The sequence below is a fragment of the Schistocerca americana genome, chromosome 3, assembly GCF_021461395.2.
Source record: "Schistocerca americana isolate TAMUIC-IGC-003095 chromosome 3, iqSchAmer2.1, whole genome shotgun sequence".
NCBI classification, from domain to species: Eukaryota; Metazoa; Arthropoda; class Insecta; order Orthoptera; family Acrididae; genus Schistocerca; species Schistocerca americana.
The window spans coordinates 327,118,918-327,138,439 of NC_060121.1; the positions used below are offsets into that span (position 1 = coordinate 327,118,918).

General features: G+C 47.2%; 1 protein-coding gene across 1 annotated transcript in view; it reads left to right on the forward strand.

The window, feature by feature from the left end:
• The first annotated feature begins 396 nt into the window (after positions 1-396).
• LOC124606060 (facilitated trehalose transporter Tret1-like) overlaps positions 397-19,522 on the forward strand; it is a 57,080-nt gene continuing 37,954 nt past the window's right edge. The window contains 4 exon segments of the mRNA XM_047138022.1: positions 397-424; positions 462-472; positions 3,209-3,302; positions 8,451-8,843. Coding sequence (XP_046993978.1) covers positions 397-424; positions 462-472; positions 3,209-3,302; positions 8,451-8,843 — 526 coding nt within the window.

The window sequence follows — 19,522 nt, forward strand, 5'->3', positions numbered from 1 at the left end:
TGTGACGTCTTTCCGAGATGATTTTTCACTACACTTGCATGTGTATTTGCACTTTACAGTGTATGTGCCGTTTAAAAGACAAAATCCTTTAGGTTATAAGTGTTCGGGAGTTCTACGTGGTTTTCCTGGGAAGAGGTTCCAAGTCTGCATACAACGGTTGGCAAACGTGATGCCATGTTTCGATCAATATATGTGTGTGAAAGGCTTTTAGCTTATAGAACTAAATAAATCATGACTGCATGACAACGTTGAGCTGTGGTAAAAATTGCTGTTTTGAAGAGCGCCCCGCAGCGCGTAGTGTGAAGCAGTCGCCCTCCGTTTCTGGCGGCGGCGCCGCTGTGGCAATCGCAGCTTTGGTGTCTCCCTCTGGTGGGAAAGGGGAAAGGTTGCCTGTTCATGTGCAATTAAGGGGCGCTATCAGCTCGTCAGTTGGTCAGTCTGGGACAGTCTCGCATCACCAGTTGCTAGTCTGTCTCTCGTCTGCATTTGTTAGGCAGTTAGTGTCTGCCATCCGGAGTGCTAGTATGTCGGTCGTTCGGATCAACCTTCAAAGCCGGCAAGGTGAGAGTCTTTCCACTCAGCCAGTAAGAGGACTCAGCGAGTGGTCGCCCGGTCGGGGCTTAGTTCCTGCATCTGAGTTTGCGCGTTAGGCCGCCAGTCTGCTCGAGTTCGCTCAGGCAATGGTCATTGGCGCTTGGATCGATCGGTTGGTCGGTCGTGCACTGAGACACAAGATGACTTGTCCGTCTTGAGCGTCGTCGCATGTGAGATCGCCACGTCAGTCCAGTGGGCCGCGGCGTATAGCGAGGGTAGTGGCTTACCGGTCGACACGAGAGCAACAGGAGTCAACGCACGACATCGGTCTGGCCGATGCGAGCTGCGGCGCCGTGAGACGGGAGATCAGCGCGCCTTCCTGCGTCCGTTGAAGCGGCTGGCTGCGGACGGTTCGGGAGAGCGATTTGGGGGTGCTGCTCCAGGTCTTCTCGAGAAATCGCAGTTTACTAGAAGTTAAGTGATTGGTTATATATTTGTGATTTACTCTTGTGAAATTCTACTTGTTTTCTTGGTCAGTCTCTCGTCCCCAGCTTGTTCGTCTGTCTCTCGTCCGCATTTGTTAGGCAGTTAGTGTCTGTCTGTCGTTCGGAGCTGCCTCTGTCATGTTGGTCGGATTTGGTGTGTTAACGATTTTATTGCTTGGAGTGTAACGGCCAAATTCCTGAAACATGTTTTGATCTTGCCTATCATCTTGAGAGGTGGTGTCTGTGTTCTTGAGAGGTGGTGTCTGTGTATTGTAGAGCATCTTAACTTGTTTGGCCAACCCTGTAGAATTTTATATAAGATTGCATTTCATGCGCTTTTATTTAAATGATCATTTTAGTATACAAAGTTTCGACCCTTTCACCGTAAGACTTTCTTAGAAGTTAAAATCAAGTAGCACCTTCTGTGGCAAAATTAATATTTTTTTTTTCTGTTTTGTATCATTTCCATCCCTCCTACGGGGGTGCATAGTTTGTGCGCTTGTGTAAGTTGTTAAAACTTTTAGTTTAAAGTAATCTGGTGTGTTACAGATTTGCACCAGTGTAGACTTTCAGAGGCTGTTGTGAGCGGTCATACCTACGGCCGTGTCAAAAGGGAGCGGGAAGGTTCTCTGCCCTAAAGCTCATAAGTCAAGACTTGTTTCTTTCTGTCTCTGAATAAATTGTAACTTGATATTTAGAGGGTGCTTTCTGATTATAATTTTAAATCTGTTTCTTTTAAAAAATGCTTTTAGGGACTAGTAAAGTGAATAAAATTCCCATTTGTTAAAACAATTTGGTTATGATTTCATCAGTTACTCCCTGGCAACTACTTCCACGGTTACATAGTGTGATTGAATGTGTTAATGTTCTTGATGAATCGCTAGTAAATAAAATAAATTCTTAAGAATATTCTTTGAAAATAAATACACGGTTGAAACCTGAATGACGAAGATCTACGAGAGTTTGATATGTCCGTATGTCGACAGTCTGTCACAGACATAAATTCTGTTGTGTCTTCAACGGTCCAAAAATAATTAAATAATACTGAAGGTTTATTTTGTTTATGCTTTGTGTTGTTGGGAAGTACGAAGTCTGAAATAAAGCATGCTACGCTTTCACAGTCCCCCCCCCCCCCCCCCTCGGTTTCCTCCTCTTCCCGCTCACAAGTGCAGAGTATAAACGTCCCATCACCGATATGATTCCTTCTGACAGGGTGTGGAAGGAACGATAGAACTTCAACATATGTAAACAGGAAGACGCAGCTGTCAACAGTTTTCGAGAAAATCGAGCTTGAAAATTTAGGGGTGCTTGCATACTCTGTGTAGTCGCTAGGATTCAAGGAGACCGTGGCTGAGCAAGTACAGTACGTCTTCGGCGCTGTAGCGGCTGGGACGTGCCTAGCACTACGACCGCACTCCGTCGGTGTATTGATTATCACATATCGAGATGACTCTTTCTTGCCGTTAGGCGACGATCGTAACGTTCCAAGCACAATACACAAGACCGAAAGCTCACGAAATCGAACGCTTAATGCTTGATCGGGTGAATCTAGATCCACGGGAGCCTGTTCATAGCGTCCAGCGTCGTATACGTCAAACTTACAGAAGGAGCGGCTTGCAAAAGACTCATTCGTCGATCCCCTGACGGTTATCGTTTACGCAAGTCGACGGGAGTGTGGGTGTGGAGTTTGGAAGTGGGTCCGCGAGAGGATCGCACTGAAGAGCATCCCTCTGCAGACGTGGAGACGCGGCTATGAAATCAATGGTCGCAAAGGAAGCGGAAGGAGCCGCAAATGTGGTGACAAAGATAGTGGGAATGATTACAATTTGTTTCCATTGGCTGGCAAGGATAAGTCACACACACAGCCCATGGGGGGAGGGGGGGGGAGGGGGGAGGAGGCACAACCTCTAGGAGAAGCGATGGAGACGACTATGCAACAGGATGGCGTCTTATCTGTCAGTAGTAGAGACGAATGCCTGTCAACAACGAGCGTTCCCATCAATTCAATGGGGAATGAGGCACGAGAAATGGACCAGACTGGCGAGATGCAAGAGGTGGCCTTTCGGTCACTGGCTCCCACGAACAATCAGTCGGGAGGGAACCTCTTTCACAGCGTCCAATGAGGTGGTGTATTGTGGTCCCATTCTGGGAAGAATGTTCCATTGCCAGTGTGGTGTGTGACATTCTAGCAGGGCACAGCAGATACGGTGTCCCACGCCTATCGAATTGGTACTGTTACCATCAATGGTGTTAGCACACCGGTAAAGATCCAAATGCTGCAAGGTATGGACAACCATACTGTTATGTGAAAGAGCAGTAGCGGAACATGTGGAATACTTACCATTGACCCATAGCATTGCCCTTACCATAGGAGTTGTCCGCTTGGTAAATAAAGACATGGCGCAACAGGGGGTCCATGTAGTCTCAATGTTACCCACCTATGAAAATGGCTCTGAGCACTATGGGACTTAACATCTGAGGTCATCAGTACCCTAGAACTTAGAACTACTTAAACCTAACTAACCTAAGGAAATCACATACATCCATGCCCGAGGCAGGATTCGAACCTGCGATCGCAGCAGTCGCGCGGTTCCGAACTGAAGCGCCTAGAACCGCTCGGCCACACCGGCTGGCCCCACCTATGACATGAAAACTCTCTCTCGGAGGCTGAAGACACAGGACGTCAATGGGAACGGCGTCAACGTGCATATGATTCAACACTTAAATGGTGGTTCTGCTGAGCAAAACCAGCTTTATGCAGAACGTTCACGCGATATGGCCGAGATAAGTCACGTAGCGGTCGCGCGGTTCCAGACTGAAGCGCCTAGAACCGCTCGGCCACGTCGGGTGGCACTTACATGGGACGTACCAACGACCTGATTACTTTAATAGCCGTGAGGTCCCTGCATCGAATCTGACTACCAGTACCTTTTTGTCATTTCCACGTTATTATGCCAACGTTGCAGTACTACAGTAATTCCTCGTAAATGTACTCCGCTGGTGAAATCTTGTGACGTTTATTTTTATCGAGTGACGAAGAACCTTATAAAAGGACTACGAAATTACACTTAATTTATCGAACAGAATAGAGAGCTTCTGGAGAAGACTCCATAAAAGTTGAATCAATCGTACACCATGAGTAATCCGTACCAATATCTGGTGATGGGCTTCGATATGTGTGGTACTCCGCTCAATTGTGTGATGACCAGGACCGCTTGTGAAAAAGAAGCATGTTTATTTTGCAGTAGACACGTTGAAAAATCGTACACATTGAAAAATTCGGCTTTCACCACACGTGGTGTATGTCACAATAATTATTCTTTTCTATATTTCTGTGATCATTCATACAGGCATTCATAGATTACGTACTACACTAGTCAGAAATGTAAATAAAATTATACAAACGAAATGACTTTACTCATTTGATAGAAAGTTCTCGTGCATAGAAAGTACGCACTTACTCGGTCTTTTTTTGGTGACGTTTGTTTGGTGCTTTAAGGGTACCTAAAAAAACAAAACAAAGAAAGCAGGATTAACCGTACGGGGCACCGCCACTTGAGACTCTACCAAACAAACTAAACTTATCCCTCCTTAGGCGTTGCCATTCTAGATACAGCTAAAACTACTCCCCACGTAAGAAAACTAAGATAAATGAAAGGGGCAATTATTCGAGCGTCAATTCTTAAGGGCTTTAGGAATGAGGGATAGGAGATCCCAACAATCATGAATGGAGGATTTTTCTTGTATTATATTCGTTTGTTGGCCTGTATATGGTGGTGAAAATTACCGTGGAAGGTGCGTCATGATAACGGGAGACAGGGCATATCCAAAGTGTGCGACTGGGGAAGGGGGGAGGGTCAAGAAAAAAGCTTTAGAGGTGTCTTGCGTAGGTCTGTAGTGGGGTGACCGCGTGAGCATACTGTGCGCGATCACAACCCGATTCCAGAACTCGGGGACAGTATGTGGACCATTGTGAAAGAGGTATTCTAAAACCTGTCCTCGAAAGTAGATGAGTGCGTGATGTTTCACAAGAGGATAGTGTATAGTCTGAGGTAACAACAGAAACTCCGGGGTAAGCGACGTTGGCTTGGCGCAGAAGTAACAGCCCACGACGCGTTGAAAGAGAAGCCAAATGTCCCGGTTCAGGGGGTACGTAAGATGATGTTCGCCGGTGTCGTCGAGTTGACAGTCAGAGTAAAGTGGCGAAGCAGCCAGTCCTATTTGATGAAAACGACGATTGGTCGGTAGTTTGCCGTTTACAACGACGTACCAGAGTGCAGACACGTTCGATGGTGTAATGGGTACGTGAATGCACCCCCGAACCGTTCTGCGGTTAACGTCTGGATGATGTATCTCCGTATGGTTGCGTGGGGTAAACAATGCAAAAAAGGGATGAAAGTTCTTCGCACCGGGAGGGCGGGTGACTGGGAGATCGTTCTGAACCTAGGTTCTCACTCGACGAGGGACTGCTTGAATGTCACCGACAATGCAAAATATGTAAGCACGTCTAAAACTTTCTGATTCGATTTTCTCGAAAAACGGTTGACAGTTGCGTTTTCTTGTTTACATCTGTTAAAGTATTATTCGTGCCCTAGATTCCCTTTCAATACGAATCAAATCTCCGAGGGGAAGTTCGTACGGCCCTTGTCAGATAGCGTAGCATGGTAGAGGACGAAGTGCACACGTGGGTGAGAGGGATTGGCACGTGTGCACGAGTACTACACGCGAGCTGAGATCTTGGCCGTCCCCACTGTGTATCCTCAGAAGTAGTGGATATGAGACTCGGCTAATGGAGGCCTCGCATATTGTAAACAAAACGAGGAAACATTGGTAGATCTCGCTAAAGAGCTGGGAATACTAGAATATCAGTTTGGTAGCATTTGGTGAAGATTTGTTCAGGTGTAATACTTTCCTTTTCCTCCATTGTATGTTAACCCTTTCGCCGATACGGACAAGCTCTTTGCATTCCATGCTTTTGTTGTGGCTGTACTCCTCCTCAAATGCTGGTGCAAGTGCTGAGGGGCGGCATTACGACAGATATGGTATTATCCAATTTTTCGAAAATTATTAGATCTTCACTGCATAAAGAACAGAATTTATTTCCGTTATCCGTTATACCTACTGCAGTGAATCAAATTAAGTGGAACATGGGCTGCGCTGAGGGATTTCATTCCGGCTCATATGAAATACTTATCATTTGATTTTTGGAAAACTATTAAATAAAAAGTTTCATTTTTGCACGTCTTACATTCTGATATCTTGATTCGATAAAGAACTGAATTTATTTTCGTTATTCGTCATATTTCCTGCACTGAATCATATTAAGTAAAACTATGCACTAAATTTTAAACAGTTCGCAGACGTAAACACATGTTGTGAAAACCTTGCGTATGGTTGATTTTAACTCATACATTGCAGGGAATGAAATGTAGATAGCATACATAAATATTATTTAAAATTGAGAGCAGAAGGATATCTTATTTAGTGAGTTTTATATTTGAAGAATGGTCGCACATGACAAGTGATTCACGGCCTTGCGCATTGCGAATCATGTGGTCATAGCAGTCGTCATACCTCACAAACTGTTCCAGATATCGAAAATGAAGTTTCCTGCAGATGATAGCATGTAATGTGTGATAAATACTCGAAACTCTTTTATTCACCGAAATATGAAGTAACTAGTCTGCAGCAGGCTCAGGACGTATTCAGACGTTCATAGCACTGTGAGAAAACCCAAACGACGCAAATAAGCGCGTTCACAACACCTGGGGAATGGCGTAGCGAGTCGTTTATACGTGTCCATAGTAGCGGAAAGGTTAATAGGCAGAAGTGCCGAAACATGACGGACACGAATGGATGCATGTGATCAGACAGGATGCTTACGTACGTGTCAGCTGTCAGAGTCATACCTAGGCGTATCAGTGGTCCCATATCACTCCAACTGCACACGCCCCACGCCATTATAGAGCCGCCACCAGCTTGAACAGCCAAATTTTAAAATGTGTGTGAATTCCTAAGGGACCAAACTGCTGAGGTCATTGGTCTCCTTGAACAGTCTTTTTTGGACAACATGGTTGTGGAGAGAAGCATTGATTGGTATGGTTCATCAATAATTCAAAAACAGTCTTAATCACACTTATTATTGTTATAATACCGCCAACCGGTTTCAACCAGACAACGATAGTTTCCTGCCGTTATGTAGACAGGAGTGACACCACCAGCAGTCGACCAATGGTGTAAACGCCCAGAAGATGACCCCTACGTCGGGTTGAAACCGGTTGGCGTATTATAACAATAATAAATGCGATTAAGACTATTCTTGAATTATTGATTATTCCCTGAACGGTCCCCTGCTGACGTGCGGGGTCCATGGATTCATGAGGTTGTATCCATACCCGTACACGCTCATCCGCAGGATACAATCTGAAACGAGACTCGTCCAACCAGGCAACATGTTTCCAGTCATCAGCATTAAGATGCCGGTGTTGACGGGCCCAGGCGAGACGTAAGGTTTTGTGTCGTGCAGTCATGAAGAGTACACGAGAGGGCCTTCGCCTCCGAAAGCTCATATGGACGAAGTTTCGTTGAATGGTTCACACGCTGACACTTGTTGATGGCCCAGCATTGAAATCTACAGCAATGTGCGGAAGGGTTGCACTTGCGTCACGTTGAACGACTCTCTTCAGTGGTCGTTGTTCCCGTTCTTGCAGGATATTTTTCCTGCCGCAGCGATGTGAGAGATTGATTTTTTACCGGAGTCCTGATATTCACGATACACTCGTGAAATTGTCGTACGGAGGAATCCAAGCTTCATCGGTATCTCGGAGACGCTGTGTCCCATCGCTCGTGCGCCGACTGTAACACCACTTTCAAAACTCACTTAAATACTTATAATCCGCCATTGTAGCAGCAGCAGGTGATATAACAACTGGGCCAGACTCTTGTCTTATATAGGCGTTGCCGACCACAGCGACGCATTCTGCCTTTTTACGTATCTCTCATGGGAAAAACCAAACGGCAGGCGTATACACCCTCACAACACCTGGGACATGGCGTAACAAAACGTGTATACGTGTCCACAAAAGCAAAAGCGTTAATTAGCCAAGCTGAGAAATTTTAACCGTGCTCGCTTTTTTATCTTGTTTTCGTACCACAGTTAACGCTGCCCAGAAGCACTGGAATGAACCCAAACGGCCGGCCGCGGTGGCCGAGCGGTTCTAGGCGCTTCAGTCCGGAACCAAGCGGCTGCTACGGTCGCAGGTTCGAATCCTGCTTTGGCCATGGATGAGTGTGATGTCCTTAGGTTAGTTAGGTTTACGTAGTTCTATGTCTAGGGGACTGATGACCTCATATGTTAAGTCCCATAGTGCTCAGAGCCACTTGAACCATTTTTTTTGAATCGCTAACGACTGCATCGTTCTCTCCGGCCAGCGGCGCTGGGCCCGTGGACGTTCGGCTCTGCGCTGGGCTGGTCGTCGCCGGCGTCGGAGCACCTGAGCGGCGAGCTGGGCCTGGCTGTGGAGGAGGTGTCGTGGGTGGCGGGGGTGACGCCGCTGGCGGCCGTGCCGGCCATGCTGGTGACGGCGCTCACGGTGGGCCGCTGGGGGCGGCGGCCCGTCATGCTGGCGCTGGGCCCACCCTGCGCCGTCGGCTGGGCGCTCGTCGCCTTCGGCCGCGCGCTGCCCATGCTGCTCGCCGGCCGCGTCCTCACCGGCTTCTGCGGCGGCGCCTTCTGCGGGGCCGTGCCCATCTACACGGGCGAGATCGCCGAGAAGCAGATTAGAGGCGCGCTCGGGGTCTTCTTCCAGCTCCTCCTCACCTGTGGTGAGCACAATAGCCTACGTTGGACAGTCTTCAACTGGCCGGCTGTTCACAACGTTCTCGCCCGATATTTCGCCGGGGTGACTCGCTGTCTCCTTAAGGTGCTCCCTGAGACAGGTGCTTGGGCGGATCAGGTCTAGTATTTAAGCCTGGCACCATCCAGGAGTAAATACTGGACCCTACCCACCCGACGACCCACAAGGAGGCATCCTCTCCCCGTCACTGTATGCGCTGCATACAGCAGACATCCCACCACGACGACACTTGACGAAACAGTCGCGCTATACGCGGACGATACCGCGCACTGGCACACTGTTCCCAACGCAAAGAGACACAGCCGCGGGATTAGCCGAGCGGTCTAAGGCGCTGCAGTCACGGACTGTGCGGCTGGTCCCGGTGGAGGATCGAGTCCTCCCTCGGGCATGGGTGTGTGTTTGTCCTTCGGATAATTTAAGTAGTGTGTAAGCTTAGGGACTGATGACCTTAGCAGCTAAGTCCCATAAGATTTCACACACATTTTGAACAAAGACATACAGCGTAAGACTACTACATACCTCCACAAACTGCACACACGTATGACAAAATGATGGATCAGATCTAATCCAACCAAAACTCAGACGGCACTTTTCCGCCACAGAAATACGACCAGGAAGAGACAGCAGGTTCACACAGACATGCTACTCACCCTGTGGAACAGGCCGCTGATACCGCAGTGTACCTTGGCGTGTTCATGGACCAACATAAACGCTTGTTAACCACCTGCTCAATAAGAAATGTAAGAGACAAGGACCAATTCAAGGACGCCTCTACAACTGAAACCTAGGAACAGCCCAATGTACAGTGCCGGAAGAGAAATCAGTACACCTTCTAACAATACCACCACTTGCAAAGTAGGTTAGAAATCAGATTAATAATGTTGCTCACGCAGCATATGTTCGCTTTATCGGGCAACAACAAAGTTATTGAGTGTGGATAGTATCGTCAGAATGGAAATAATGCAGTCACTTTAAAAAAGTCATTAATTTTGGCACTTATCTTGAGTGGATTCCCACGTAGATTTCGTCGAAGTTGTTATGGCTCATCTTGTTGATTCCAGAGTCATTCCACTTTGACTGCTACAAGGTCCAGATCTGTATTTTAGCAATATTTGAAGACCTAACATATGCGTTTTTCAGGAAATTCTCAATGATCAAACAATCCCACATCAGAACAATGGTATGGTAGAAATAATTTTTGACTTGGTATTCACGATCCACATTTTTATTGAACTTCATGTAAATTCACATATACTTCATAATTGTCACATCATCAACAAACAGTTTTGTATCAATCTTCATATATTTAATTTCCACTTTAACCAAACACAAGACTTGACTGTTCTTTTACAAAGCGAAATAACTTACCTTCTGCAAAGTGAAACAAAGACTGCTCTGTGTGCATTCGCGCCAGAACGATTACAAGTAAGTCAAAGATTATGACAGTCTCACAGAAATGAATACACACAAGAACCATATCACTGTAATATATCGACACATCGGAGTACCTACACATTAATAAAACCAAATGTGAATATTGTCACAAAATATGTCGTACGATATTACCGGTATCGAGAACTGGGGTTGGAGTGCCGTAATGGTCACGTAAATAAAGAACCAGTACAACCTGGAAACATGCCGTCGATTTTGTACTCATGACGGCTTATGCCACCTGGGAGGGGAGGGGGGGGGGTAGTAGATGTACTGATAATTGTTTCTGTGTCTAGCCTTTAATAGTGAATCCTCAAAACCAGAAGGTTCAGTGTGGAGCGAACGTGTGAAACAAGCAGGCAACCTTACCATGGGGGCGCACTCGTTCTTCCTACGGCCAACTGAGCGACTTTGAAAGGAGTCAAATTATGGCCTTTCGAGTGGCGGGACGGTTCTTTCGGAGAATTGCCCAAACAAGCTGGACATGCTGCATCTGTTGCCTCATATTGGTGACAACTCACTTTTCTGAGAAGAAAAAAATAAATGGCGAATTTATTGAGGACAACATTGAGGGAATATTATTCAGATTGTTAAGAGTGTATCCCCAGCGGATTGAAAAGATACACTAATCAGCCACTACATTAAGACCAGCTACCTAATAGCCGGTATGTTTACCTTTGGCAATGAGGTGTCAGGTCAGAGGGGTGTTCTGAACACAATTTTGACACAAAGCAGCTCTATAGGCTGTGGAGCGGAAGGGGTAGGCTAGCAATAGAACAGTGCATCGCCGTTGACTAGACACTCATTTACTGAACACTTAAGTCAGGAATTACCCAAAAGGAACAATCAGTACAAATTGCAAAATAATATTCTTTTCCTTCAAGTCACTCAAACATTTATACAGGCAAGTAGCAATCATTAGACTGAAAGCCTATTAAGAAAGCAAGACTAAAAAATTTGAATGATAAGTTAAAATCATATTTAAATAGGCTCTGACGGAGCACATTTTTTAAAACGAAATACTTCCTTTAAGGAACCAGCGATCAAAATTAATTACATAATCCTCAACAACCATATTACATCCAAGACATTTAAGATTAAACAGTAATATATAACATCAGAGAGCTGCAGTCCCAAGTTTTAAGCAGCACGTTTCAGATGGACTGCACTGCAACAGTACAATACAAGTCCCTCAGAGGATCTCCCCACACAGGAAGTTATTGCCACAATCGACAAAATACACTCCTGGAAACTGAAATAAGAACACCGTGAATTCATTGTCCCAGGAAGGGGAAACTATATTGACACATTCCTGGGGTCAGATACATCACATGATCACACTGACAGAACCACAGGCACATAGACACAGGCAACAGAGCATGCACAATGTCGGCACTAGTACAGTGTATATCCACCTTTCACAGCAATGCAGGCTGCTATTCTCCCATGGAGACGATCGTAGAGATGCTGGATGTAGTCCTGTGGAACGGCTTGCCATGCCATTTCCACCTGGCGCCTCAGTTGGACCAGCGTTCGTGCTGGACGTGCAGACCGCGTGAGACGACGCTTCATCCAGTCCCAAACATGCTCAATGGCGGACAGATCCGGAGATCTTGCAGGCCAGGGTAGTTGACTTACACCTTCTAGAGCACGTTGGGTGGCACGGGATACATGCGGACGTGCATTGTCCTGTTGGAACAGCAAGTTCCCTTGCCGGTCTAGGAATGGTAGAACGATGGGTTCGATGACGGTTTGGATGTACCGTGCACTATTCAGTGTCCCCTCGACGATCACCAGTGGTGTACGGCCAGTGTAGGAGATCGCTCCCCACACCATGATGCCGGCTGTTGGCCCTGTGTGCCTCGGTCGTATGCAGTCCTGATTGTGGCGCTCACCTGCACGGCGCCAAACACGCATACGACCATCATTGGCACCAAGGCAGAAGCGACTCTCATCGCTGAAGACGACACGTCTCCATTCGTCCCTCCATTCACGCCTGTCGCGACACCACTGGAGGCGGCTGCACGATGTTGGGGCGTGAGCGGAAGACGGCCTAACGGTGTGCGGGACCGTAGCCCAGCTTCATGGAGACGGTTGCGAATGGTCCTCGCCGATACCCCAGGAGCAACAGTGTCCCTAATTTGCTGGGAAGTGGCGGTGCGGTCCCCTACGGCACTGCGTAGGATCCTACGGTCTTGGCGTGCATCCGTGCGTCGCTGCGGTCCGGTCCCAGGTCGACGGGCACGTGCACCTTCCGCCGACCACTGGCGACAACATCGATGTACTGTGGAGACCTCACGCCCCACGTGTTGAGCAATTCGGCGGTACGTCCACCCGGCCTCCCGCATGCCCACTATACGCCCTCGCTCAAAGTCCGTCAACTGCACATACGGTTCACGTCCACGCTGTCTTGGCATGCTACCAGTGTTAAAGACTGCGATGGAGCTCCGTATGCCACGGCAAACTGGCTGACGCTGACGGCGGCGGTGCACAAATGCTGCGCAGCTAGCGCCATTCGACGGCCAACACCGCGGTTTCTGGTGTGTCCGCTGTGCCGTGCGTGTGATCATTGCTTGTACAGCCCTCTCGCAGTGTCCGAAGCAAGTATGGTGGGTCTGACACACCGGTGTCAATGTGTTCTTTTTTCCATTTCCAGGAGTGTATCAACATCATTCCATGTACAGACCTAAAACAAACTAAAAGCTCTCTTAAGCTTGGTACAGTTACTTCCCTTTCAACATAAAAAATACATCACAAGTCTAGCCGTAGGACGGCACCGACACCCCGCAATTTAGCACGCGAAAAACTACAGCAATGCACTCATCACGTATCCTTACAAAATCCAAGAACAGAGAGCCGGCTCCCCAATAGCGAAACATTTAACCACGCGCAGCGTGCGGGTTTGCGGGATGCTGATCTCGCCCTTAACCTCAACACCAGTTCAAATATTAGTCAGCCTACAATCTTGAACCACCATACACATTCCTTCAGTTACTGCATAAAAAGCCAATGTGATAGACAAACAGACCAGCATATGATAGAAGCTTATGCAATTTCCTTACTAGACAACCCTTATGAATAGTAGCCGTAATTTTTTTTTTAAACGTGAGCGCACCCACAATCAAAAGACAAACAACGCCAATCAGAAGAACCGTAGCACGTAAGCAATTATCAATGGTAACTTCTGCTTAGACTGGCTACAAATCAGCGCGTGATTTAACACACCAGCGAACAGTCTTTACAACACAACCATCAGTACAATAGCAAATTACTCACACGTGAACTCCCCCACGATTTCGATTCGCAAAGCCATAGACAAAACGTGGAGAACGTATCACTTAGACCAACATAATGGCGCTCCCTCAGTTACCCCAAATAACTGACTCCCTTAGTTGCACAGCAAAGAACCAGACCTAATGAAACCACCACAGTTTTCGCCTCTAAATTGTCACAGTACTAGTGATACTCAATCACAAATGTAATTATACATCCCCAGTTCCCGTATAGTCAATACAAGCACCTGATTTTCACCCGTTTATAACGGCAGGCATCAACATCGTACGGAAAAGAGCGTAGACACAAGCTCTTACCAATTCTCTTCTCCGCAAGCAGCCACCGCAACTCTCGGGAACCACTGGAACATCCAATGCAAAAATCGTTACTCCTTCACACAAATTACAGGACGCCCGCTGGTTGGTACGGCGCCTTCCGTTCAGAGCCAAATTGTATAACTCCATTCGGTAGGTCCGGTCCCACACTCGCTGTGTCAATCCGACAACCGTCTTCCACCACGTCCCGGAGCACACCCCCCCCCACAGGACCTTGCCTCGTTACTCCTCGCGTAGGCCGCAGAGGGCGCTGCTTACCGTCCTGACCGTGGCAGGAAAGATAAACCACCAGAGTGGCACTATCGATATGAGCCGCCACGGCTCAGATGATAGTGGTGACGCATCATGGCATGGAAGCGATGAGGTCTTGTTAGGTCACTGGAGGAAGTTGGCACCACATCTGCACACGTAAGTCACCTAATTCCCGTAAATTCCGGGAAGGAGAGCGATGACCTCTCACTCCACGTTCAAACACGTCCCAGATATGTTCGCCCGCATCTCGTGGTCGTGCGGTAGCGTTCTCGCTTCCCACGCCCGGGTTCCCGGGTTCGATTCCCGGCGGGGTCAGGGATTTTCTCTGCCTCGTGATGGCTGGGTGTTGTGTGATGTCCTTAGGTTAGTTAGGTTTAAGTAGTTCTAAGTTCTAGGGGACTTATGACCACAGCAGTTGAGTCCCATAGTGCTCAGAGCCATTTGAACCATTTTTTGAACCAGATATGTTCTATCGGCTTCAGATCTGGCGAGTTTGGGGGTCAGTACATCAATTGGAACTCACCACTGTGTTCCTCGGGCAACTCCGTCACACTCCTGGCCTCGTGACATGGGGTATTACCTTGTTGAAAACTGCCACTGACATCGGGAAACATGATCATCTAGAACCAGTATAAGGTACTCCTTGGTGTCATGGCGCCTACTACGGAGCTCCACTGGACCCATGGATGCCCACGTGAGTGTCCCCCAGAGCACAATGGAGCCGCCACCAGCTTTTCTCCGTCCCACAGTACAGGTGTCAAGGAGCTGTTCCCTGGTAGGCGACAGACTCGCGTTCTCCCATCACCATCATGAAGAATGTATCGGTAGTCATGAAACCAGATAACGCTCTGCCACTGCGCCAACGTCCAGTGCCAATGGTCACGAGACAATTTCAGTAGTTGTTTTCGATATCGTGGTGTTAAGATTGGAAAATGCGTGACTCGTCGACTGCGGAGGCCCATCGTTAGTACTGCCCGGCTTACTGTTTATTCAGACACTCTCTTACTCTGCCAAGTATCGAAGTCTGATGTTAGTTCCGGCACAGTTCGCCGCCTGTCCTGTTTTACCAGTCTGCCTATTCTACGATGTCCTGTATCTGTAACGAGGGGTGGCCGCCCAATCAAACGACGTCTGGACGTGGTTCCACGTCGGTTTTGCTATGTGTTGAAGAAACTCGCCACGGCACTCCTCGAACACCTGAAAACTCGTACAGTTTCCGAAATTCCCGTGCCGAGCCTCCGTGCCATCACAATCTGCCCTCGTTCAAACTCAGATCGCGCACTTCCCCCATTCTACACATGGACAGCACGCTCACTGATATTACATTCACCGTGCGTGTGTTTGGCTGACAGTCATTCTTCGTCAGGTAACGCTGCTATCACCTCGACGGGGTTACATCGATAGTAGGGCGGCGGTTATAATATTCTGTATGAAAGGTACTACAATCCTTCCAGCATTATGCATGCATTACACGTGCTTAGAACACAGTCCTTAAATACATGTTGGATGACGATTATGTGATAAATGGGCTTGCAGTGGCTGTTAAGGGTAGTGCCTGTTTCATGAAAGAAACTGGTGACGCCGGCTGGAGTGGCCAAGCGGTTAAAGGCGCTACAGTCTGGAACCGCGCGACTGCTACGGTCATAGGTTCGAATCCTGCCTCGGGCATGGGTGTGTGTGATGTCCTTAGGTTAGTTAAGTTTAAGTAGTTCTAAGTTCTAGGGGACTGATGACCATAGAAGTTAAGTCCCATAGTGCTCAGAGCCATTTGAACCATTTGAAACTGGTGACGTGAACTCGGTGAAGAGAAGCTTGAATCAAGAAACGGAGAGAAAGTGTAATAGCGTGTTTAGAATGACACAGTACGTAGTAACGCAGTGCGACAAAATCATGCAACTGCACCCGGACTGAGGCGTCGCTGAAAAACTTATTGTTTACGATAACAACATTGCGAAAGAGCTCATGATATTTTTAGAGCGATTCAAAGATGCAATAAGAATGCTGGGAGGCGACAGACTTCCAACATTTCAGTTTGTTTTGTTATGGGTGACGAACTGAAAAGTCGTTATGAAGCAGAACTCATCTCCAGTCAATGAAACTGCGCTTAATTGCAAAACGCCGGTTTCATTGTCGCCGGTATTTTGACAGCACAGTTCAATAGTCGTATTGTCCTTTATTGACTGAAGATACTACGACTGCTGAAATATCGCTGTCTCCGTCTCGCAAATGAGGAAGTCGAAATTCCGACGTTGCACAGTAGTAACAATACTGTGGTGGCCCTTCTTGCTATTGGGAATGATCTCTGTTTCTGACAGAGACGAGATTTTAAATACTGTGCGTCAAATGCGTGACGAAATATCAGTTTCTGATAAGCTAGAACGAAACGACAACGTGGAATTATTACCCTGCTCTGTTTTTGTTACATCTGTAAATAAAAATTATGGCATTTCAGTCTTTGATCGCTATTTTTATTTTCAGTTACCGGTTTCAGGCTAGCTGTCCATCTTCATATCATATATTACGGTTACAGAGTAACTTGTCAGTACAGAACTATCGGTTCACTGTACTGACAAGTTACTCTGTAACTATAATATATGATATGAAGATGGGCGGCTAGCCTGAAACCGGTAATTGAAAATAAAGATAGCGATCAGAGACTGAAATGCCATATTTTTATTTAAAGAACGATCGCGGAGATCCCATTAAGACAATCATGTCTAGTTTTAATAAACTTCTGTAAATATTTATTTATGGCCGTTGAGAGACTATCAGCCGCACTCAACAGCTAAAAAAAATGAGTTCTCTGTTTTCGAAGTGGCTGGACTGTAGGCCACGTCACACTCACTCCATCGACTAAGTTGACTTGTATTTAACCTGAACGATTAGTCGTGGCGACGACTATTCGCTGGAGAGATGAAAACGTGACCGTAGTCTCTTTCAAAAACAACGAAATATAGCGTGAAGAAAGTTTTGTGCTCCAGCCACAAATGTGAATAGCGGAAGAAATTTAAGTGCTGTTTAGAACCTTATCTCGTACGGACGAAGCAAACTTGATCCGAAACGAGTGTATTCATTGTACTTACACCAAGAGGAAATAGTTTTTAGACAACTTTGTTCTTGTTAGATTTCTAATTTGTTAGATGGACAAGACACGTATGTAAATTTGAATGGATAATGCAGGCGATGTTACAAAAAACAGCGATGTGATTTTTCATTATGAGACCGACGAAAGTTGGTAATTACATAGTTTTCCTGTGAAACACCAAATTGTTTCCAAAGTTTCGTTATTGCATAAAGCACACTATTTTATATTATGCATCATATACGTCTGCAGCGTGACTAAAGTGATGTGAGTGTAATTTCATCAGTTGACGCGAGTATGTCAGAGGCGACAGCAGCTTGTAGACAACACAGAGCTGCTATTAAAACGGTCGCAACAGCAGCGGCGACCTCTGCCTTGCCCCCTCGCCCACATGGCGCCTGCCATCTTCGAGCCTCCGGTGACACCTCTGCACAACACTGGTGCACGAACAAGTATTTCGAAGCGCATCTTTCATCGTACAGTGCTGAACGTGTAGCTACACAGCAAACCACCCCTACGTGTTCACATGTTGAACCAACGACATCGTCAGTTACGCTTGGAGTGGACACGGGATCGTTGGGATTCGACCGTCGATCAATGTAAACGTGTCGGCTTTTTGGGTGAATCACATTTTTGCTACACTAGGTCGCTACAAACGCTGTTATCGAGGTGAACGACGGCTCGAAACGTGAAGCGCGCCACGAACGCAGGCTGGTGGGAGCAGAATTACGCTAATGGAGGCATTCCCCTGCGCTTGCATGGGACCTGTGGTGTAATTCAAGACACCATTTCATCTGCGGACCAACTGCATCCCATCACGCTCGATGTCTTTCCCGACGGGTATGTCATCTTTCAGCAGTATAATTGTCCGTGTCTCGGAGACAGAATCGTGCTCCAGTGGACTGAGGAGCATTGCAGTCAACTTATGTTGAGCTCTCGGCTACCAAATTCACCTGATGCAAATCCTATGGAACTCATCTGGGTCGCTATCTGGCGCCATCATGGCGTACGCAAATGAGGCCCCCGTTTTTTTAGGCGAATTACATGACCTGTGCGTAGACATCTAACGCCGCATACCTCCACAAACGTTGCAGCAAACTGTCAGATCCCTGATATTTCGTTCCGAAGACTGACAAACAAGCTATTAAGCAGGTGCCAGGTGGTCATAATGTTTTGGAGTACTACACACACATGAAAAAAAGTTTTGCGTCACCCCGGTTCCCAGAACTTGACGTTGGCTTGAGGATATTGTATGACAGACACAGTCCCTTTGACTGTTCAAAGATGTCACTAAACCCGCCCAAAGATGTAAACAACCATGCATGAGCAGCGCCTGTTGGACGGTGGGAGTCCGACAGCCGATCACTTCCAGTCATTCCACCAGGAAGGAGGTACACGGCTCGTGTTGTCTGTAGTTCAACCATTCCTAGACGGTCAATCCCGCAGTTCGATCGCGTCCACATTGTTACTTTGTGCCAGGAGGCGCCTCAGAGTGAACCAAAGCGATGTTGCTCGGACATGGAGGAGATACAGAGAGACAGAAACTGTCAATGAAATGCCCCGTTCAGGCCGCCCAAGGGCTACTACTGCTGTGGATGACCGCTGCCTACGGATTATGGCTCGGAGGAACCCTCACAGCAACGCCACCGTGTTGAATAATGCTTTTCGTGCAGCCCCAGGACGTAGTGTTACGACCCAAACTGTTTGCAATAGGCTGCATGAAGCGCAACTTCACTCCCGACATCCATGGCGAGGTCCATCTTTGCAACCACGACACAGTGTAACGCGGTGCAGATGGGTCCAACAACATGCCGAATGGACCGCTCATTTTTGGCCTCACGTTCTCTTCACCGATGAGTGTCGCATACGCCTTCAACCAGACAACTGTCGGAGGCGTGTTTGCAGGCATCCCGGTCAGGCTGAACGCCTTAGACACCCTGTCCAGCCAGTGCAGCAAGCTGGAGTTTCCCTGCTGTTTTGGGGTGGCGTGTGTAGTAACGTTCGTTAGAGTATAATGTAAAAATCTGAAGTAAATCGCTCAAGTACTCTTCGACATTTTTGGTAACAACTTGACCCTTCACACATGGTGTTAGGGATGTAAGAGGAAATATTTTTATTGCTGACTGAGGACAGTGTACTGAACAACATTACACCAGTATTTACTTTATTTGCAGACTTACAGTAATAGCTATGTGGAATAGTATGTTTTTGGGTTGGTTAGTACCTCGAAATACATGTAGTAAAAGCAAGCCATTAATAGTTATTTTTCCCTGG